The 5,934-nt window shown below is 40.0% G+C and overlaps 1 protein-coding gene across 1 annotated transcript; it reads left to right on the forward strand.

Annotated features, from left to right (window-relative positions):
* Nucleotides 1–281: 281 nt before the first annotated feature.
* On the forward strand, nt 282–3,480 carry c1d (C1D nuclear receptor corepressor). Its single transcript, XM_012872853.3, has 5 exons — nt 282–399; nt 649–791; nt 1,840–1,906; nt 2,049–2,104; nt 2,185–3,480. Exons 2-5 carry the CDS (start codon nt 654–656, stop codon nt 2,386–2,388), a joined length of 465 nt encoding a protein of 154 aa, XP_012728307.2. The 5' UTR covers nt 282–399; nt 649–653; the 3' UTR covers nt 2,389–3,480.
* The last annotated feature ends 2,454 nt before the right edge of the window (nt 3,481–5,934 follow it).

The raw sequence follows: 5,934 nt of genomic DNA on the forward strand, positions 1-5,934 counted from the left end.
TTTTTTTTTTTTTTTTTTTTTTTTTTTTTTTTTTTTTTTTTTTTTTACATATTTTACAGTTTATCCATACAATTCTTAAAAAAAATATGATTATTATTTTATTTGGGTTTGATATTATTTTTATTTGGGTGTGGTTATTTAGTCTTTTATTTTTATTTACGTATCAAAATGACTCAGAAGGACCGCAAAAACCCGCTAACAATTCTGTTAATAACTAGTTAAACTGTTGCGAAGAACTTGTAATTAAAGAAAAATACAAAACCCAAAACTTTAAAACGGCGAAGAGGTGGTCGGTGAGTCTTCCGAACGGCAGGCGGCAGCAAAGAAACGGAAGAGGGGTTCCACCACCGCATGGTTCTCTTCCGGTCTGAAGGTTAAAACGTGAAGCTTCCTAATAAGGTAAATACAATAGCTCCTGTTGTGTGTAACGCATAAACCGTATAGTCTGTTCGCATTTAGTCGTAGAAAATCATTTTCTTTGATCTGTTTTAGTGTTTTATGAACCGTTTACCTTCCTGTTGGCTGCCTTTGGAAGCTACCTAACTAGCAGCATAGCTAGTTAGACAGAGCGTCGTTCTCTGTCTGTTACGCTTATTTCATTGAGCTTCAGCGGGGATTTCTCAAAGCCTGGGTTTTGCTACCTTTCAGGGAAAATGGCAGCGGGAGCGCCCGTCGAGGAGTACCCGCAGGAGATAGACGAACAGCTGACCACCTTCGATTCTTCGGCGAATGCGGTGAAAGCCATGCTGGAGAAACTCATGTCCCTGTCCAGAAACGACCTGGTGCAGAAGGTGAGGCCGCTGGATTATATCCCTGCTCCTCGTTTTAACCACAGCAATGTCCAAGATAACAATAGATGCCAGGTCTGTTTAAAAGGGTCGCGCCGCAGCATCCTAAAGGCGTGCAGTTTGATTTCAGTCCAGTGTAAAACCTTTGGTGTGGTTGCAGATTCTGCTCATCGTCCCAGTGTGTAAAATATATTCGGGATCACACTAAAAAAACAGGCAAAAATAATTTCAAGCAAAGCACGGGCTTTTAAACTGCGATGTCTGCTCACAATTTCCTTGTTACTAAGATGGTTTAAGGCCACTTTGATTACAACTTAGCGCTTTCTACGTTACCAGCCTAAAACCTACAGATGCATGGTGGGCTCTATAGGACCTAAACTTTACCTCAAATTCTGTTTCGTTTAGTGGTATTTATTGGAATCATGATAAAATAGTAAGAAATAAAAACTTCCCATTATCAGAAAGACTACTTCACAATTAAGAATACGGCGGTGTAAGGACTGGACTGCTAATCAGAACACAGTGCTTGGTTTTAATTATATTTTTGTTATTTCTGATGGAGGTTTGGTAGGAACAATTGCAGTGCTAACAGTTCTGGGGATTCGCAAACAGGATCAGTAACAGTTTAAAAGTGGGTCGTTTACAGTTTTTAAAAAAACAGCTTTTGTGGAGGCTTAGTTTTGCAATTTACTGAGTGTGATCTGAGCTGAATGTTTGGTCTAACGTGGTTCGGTTACAGGCACACTGTCTCAGAAATGGGCATTTTGTAAAAATTTTGTTATATCTTCTCACTTTGACACAGTGTAAAGCAGTCAGTGTACAGCTTGTGTAACAGTGTAAATGTAATGTTCCCTCAAAATAACTATCATTAATGTCTAAACCGCTGGCAGCAAAAGTGAGTACACCCCTAAGTAGCCCTTTTCAGGTTTCAGGTATGAATGGTGTTAAATGTTTGTGCAGTTGTTCTCAGCTTAAGCTGATTCTGGTTTCTCGCTGGATTTATATTCTTGTTTTGGGTGAAAGAGCTAACTGTATGAACTCCTCTTTGCAGTTGGATCCTTTGGACCAAGCCAAGCTGGATCTGATGTCTGTCTATACTCTAAATTCGCTGTTCTGGAGTAAGTTCTTTGTTTGTATTTATTTCCCATCATGTTGAATTGAATGTAAAACCATATTGAGTGCGTTCTCTAAGCATGTAACGGCAGTATAATTCCGCATCAGTGTTGCGGGGAAGACGCTAACCTTCACAGTTGCTTTCAGTGTACTTGGTGACGCAGGGGATAAACCCGAGGGAACATGGGATCAAGCAGGAGCTGGTACGCTCTTTCTTTACCGTTTCAGTACGTTCTCTGTAACCATGGTGAGCTTTTACTTACCTACGGTCTGTTTTCATTAGGAGCGCATCAGGACTTACATGAACCGAGTCAAAGAGATCACCGACAAGAAGAAAGCCGCCCGTCTGGACAAGGGCGCTGCGTCGCGGTTCTTGAGGAACGCCCTCTATGAACCCGAGGACAAAGAGTTTAAAAAAGCCGCGTCCAAGAAGTCAGCAGATACGCCCCCCGAAGGTCCTCACAGGAAGCGGCCCAAGCAGAGCTGATCCCGAGGAAGGTGCCTACAGTCGGGTCCCGTTACAGCATGGGTCCCAAAGCAGGGCGATGGATGCTGGCGTGAACGTCCCAACCGCAACGCCAGCGTTAAAGATCAGGCAACAGAGGCGGCAATTATTTGAGCCACTTCAGTGGAGCTGCCGGGACTCCAGTCAGAAATGGTTCTCTGCATTCTTCATGTGTTCCTGGATGTTTTAGAGATGAACAGGAAGCCAGTTTATCTCTGCAGTCTTCAGGATGAGCAGCTTTTGGGACATTATTTTGTCTCTATTAATAGCATCTTTGTAATTTGAAGCGGATTCAATGAATCTGATGGAAGAAAAAATGTATTAATTTTATATATTGTTTTTTTCTGTTAATTTGTTCCCCCCTTGGAGAATATTTTCGAATATTATCTGAAGAGAAGAACACTTAAAAAGTTGTTTAAGTTGCTGATCGGCTTTCATGTGCTTGACTTGTTGTACCAAATAATGCGAACAACTAATAGCGTTTTATCTTTTTAAGTGATTGTTTTTATTTTCTTAACTCAATTAATCAACTTCTGGGTTTGGACATTTCATATTCAGGACAAGCAGTTTCCAATCTGTGACAACGAGAACATGAATTTCTTTATAAACAATACAATGTACAGTTAATCCTACAACTATTCACACACCAGGCAGATTAGGGTTTAAAGTAATCTTTTAATTTTTACCAAGATGTTTCTGTTGGCCCTAATAGCATTTTGGCTAAGCTTGAATTTAACATTGAACCTGTGGAGGGAGCTAAAGATCCAGGTGATGACAAGAAAGCCTTCCAGCCGCTAAAGACTCTGAGCTCATTGCAAAAGATAAATTGTCCAAAAAGAAAAAAGGGAGAAACAAGCATGCCTAAAACTGGTTAGCGATTATAAGAATAGTTTGCTTGCAATTCTGCCAATAAAGCTTTTTCTTTGTAATTTCTATGTAATTTCTTTAACAAATGTAAATGGAAACAAAATTAATTTGTTTTTTTCAAAGCTGATACTTTGTTTTCTGATCTTTTGAGAGAGAGGAAACTGTGGGATTACTATGGAAACTTGTGATGGTAAAGATGAGCCTAGATTTATCTGCCTCCTCTTGTCTTTACACAACGCCTGTAAGGCTCTTTGCGAGCGTTGGTGTCTCAGGTAACATAAAATAAGAGTCAGATTTTGGCCAAATACATAATCGGCGTGCGGAGCATGGCTGTGTAACTCCTGAAATACAGACTCCTGCCAAATAGGTCCTTTCTGATTCTAATATTACACACTGAGAGTGCAAGGCTGATTGCGATCCAAGATGTTCAGCTCTAAGTTACTAGGCCACACAGCACAGGTTCTTTACTTTTCTTGTAAATACCAGAAGAAGTTTCCCAGAAGAACTTTGGAATGAAATAGTATGAGCAGTTCTAGACCTGCGGTGCAGAGGTAGTGTTTGAATCCTTTGACTAGCAACTCAAGCTAGATCTACACCATCGAATTTAAACGCTGCCAGCCTTTCTTACAGAAAGCTAGTTTACTCTGAACAGTGGGAGGAAACCAAAGACTTTCCATGCAGGGCGAGATGAAGAATGGAGAAGGTTTAACGGGGTGAACCTTCACACCACCTTCACGCTAAATGGCCCTGCATTTAGCTCACTGTGTGTCGTTGACTTGGCAATGTGTTCAGGGTGTTCTTTTTCTGCCACTCAGAGTTTTGCAAGTAAAACTAAAAGTTGATTTCCCATCTCGTCTGAACAGAGCACATTCTGTCACATTTTGTCCCCCATGTCCCGTATAATTCTTTATGGGAAACTGAAAGTTAATCTTTGGCTTTCTTTCCATCCTGCCGTATCTTGGAGTGCACAGCTAGTAGGCCTGGCTGTTTTGTCCACAGATTCTCCATCATGAGCTGTGAATCTGCAGCTCCTCCAGAGTTATCACGGGCCTCCTGGCTGCTCCTCTGGTTAATTCTCTCCTCATCCAACAGCTAAGGCCGATGACCATTGCTTGGTAGGGTTTGCAGTTGTGCCAGTCCAACATCTTCACGTGATGGGATGACCTGAGCTCTGTGACAGGCTCAAAGCTTAAGATGTTGTTATAGCCTAACTTTCTTCAAGCTAATCTTACAACTCTATCCTTTATCTCTCTGCTTTGGTAGTTTCTATTTGATTCAAACTGAAGTTTTACAAATTACATAAAAAATGTTGCAAAAAAAATACCTTTTATCATCTGAGGGAACTTGGCAGAGGGCGTCTGTGTTTCTCCTGGTCCAATGAAAAGGGCTTTTTGTCACAAAACCTGTAGAATATATTGCGGTGTTAGACTTTATGGTCTAAAATAGCTCCAGCTCCATTTAAGCTACTTCAGAAATCTCAGCTAGAATGCTGACAAGAATCAAATAGGGAGTTCACATCACAGAGATTTGAAAGTCTCCATCCTTTCCGTTTCAGAATCGTCTTTTTAGGCGCTCTTGTTGGTATTTAACAACTGTTTGTGATTTTAGCCCGCGCTATTTATTTGATTTGGTTTTATCCTTCAGCTCCTTCAGATCTCATGTTATCACATGTTACCTGGACAGGATCTTTGGGGTGGCACCTAGAAGGAGAACCAAAGCAAGGGGAGAGGCATCTTCCTCCTTCTTCCTCGTCTTCACGACCCTCAGCTGTGGATCAACCTCTCTGAGGACCTTAGGGCAGCGGAGAGTTTGGATGTTTTTTTAAAAGCAGACTAAAGATGCATCTACTTAGCCTACCTTTAGGTTAAAGATTGCAATTATTGAATATCTTTTATGGTTTATTTCAGTTTCTGTTATAGATCTGAAAATTCTACCAACTTTCATAATAGCTATAAAATTTAGTTCCTATTGAAGTTATGAATAATCCTGGCAATGACAGTCATGCACTTCATGTATTTTTTTTTTTTTGTTTGGGGGGGGGGGTTACATGTTGCTGTAGGATTTTTCATGTTTATTATTTTTGGTTTTCGATTACAATATTTAAAATGTTCTAATTAGGCCTAATTCATCTATTTTTTTATATTTAGGCTGGAACTAAATGTTAATGCAGTGGAAACACAATCCTGTAGATTAGTGCAGAAACACTAGAGATGTTTCCTCACTAATCCACTGGATTATGTTTCCACGGTTCCCATCTGCTATATTAGACCAGTTTAGCTCTCTGGTTTCATTTTTGTCTTATAAGATAATGTTTGTTTTTTCTCTGTTTGCATAGTTTGATCATTTTAATTTCGGGCATGTCTCTTCCTGTGGTTTAACCTCTATACTTTGTATTATGCTGGTGTGGATAAAAGTGCTTTATAAATGAAGATTGAATGATAATGTTCTGTAACAAACCTCTGAGGACTTGGCAGACCAAGTATATTTATACTAAGGCAAATTACACGTGGCTGAACTTTATTCACTATTTGGATGACTTCTTAAGGGAATAAGACTAGGGGGCAGAGCACAAATGCAGGCCACACTTTTCAGATTCTTTCAGGAAATAGTTTTAAAATGCGACATTTTGCTTAAACCTTTCTGTTATGCATGACTTTATGT

The sequence above is a fragment of the Fundulus heteroclitus genome, chromosome 22, assembly GCF_011125445.2.
Source record: "Fundulus heteroclitus isolate FHET01 chromosome 22, MU-UCD_Fhet_4.1, whole genome shotgun sequence".
In the NCBI taxonomy this organism is placed as follows: Eukaryota; Metazoa; Chordata; class Actinopteri; order Cyprinodontiformes; family Fundulidae; genus Fundulus; species Fundulus heteroclitus.

Coding starts and splice junctions, on each gene's coding strand:
- c1d (XM_012872853.3), top strand. CDS start 654: ATGGCAGCGGGAGCGCCCGTCGAGGAGTACCCGCAGGAGATAGACGAA. Junction 1,907..2,048: donor TCTAAATTCGCTGTTCTGGA/GTAAGTTCTTTG, acceptor AGTTGCTTTCAG/TGTACTTGGTGACGCAGGGG. Junction 2,105..2,184: donor ATGGGATCAAGCAGGAGCTG/GTACGCTCTTTC, acceptor TGTTTTCATTAG/GAGCGCATCAGGACTTACAT.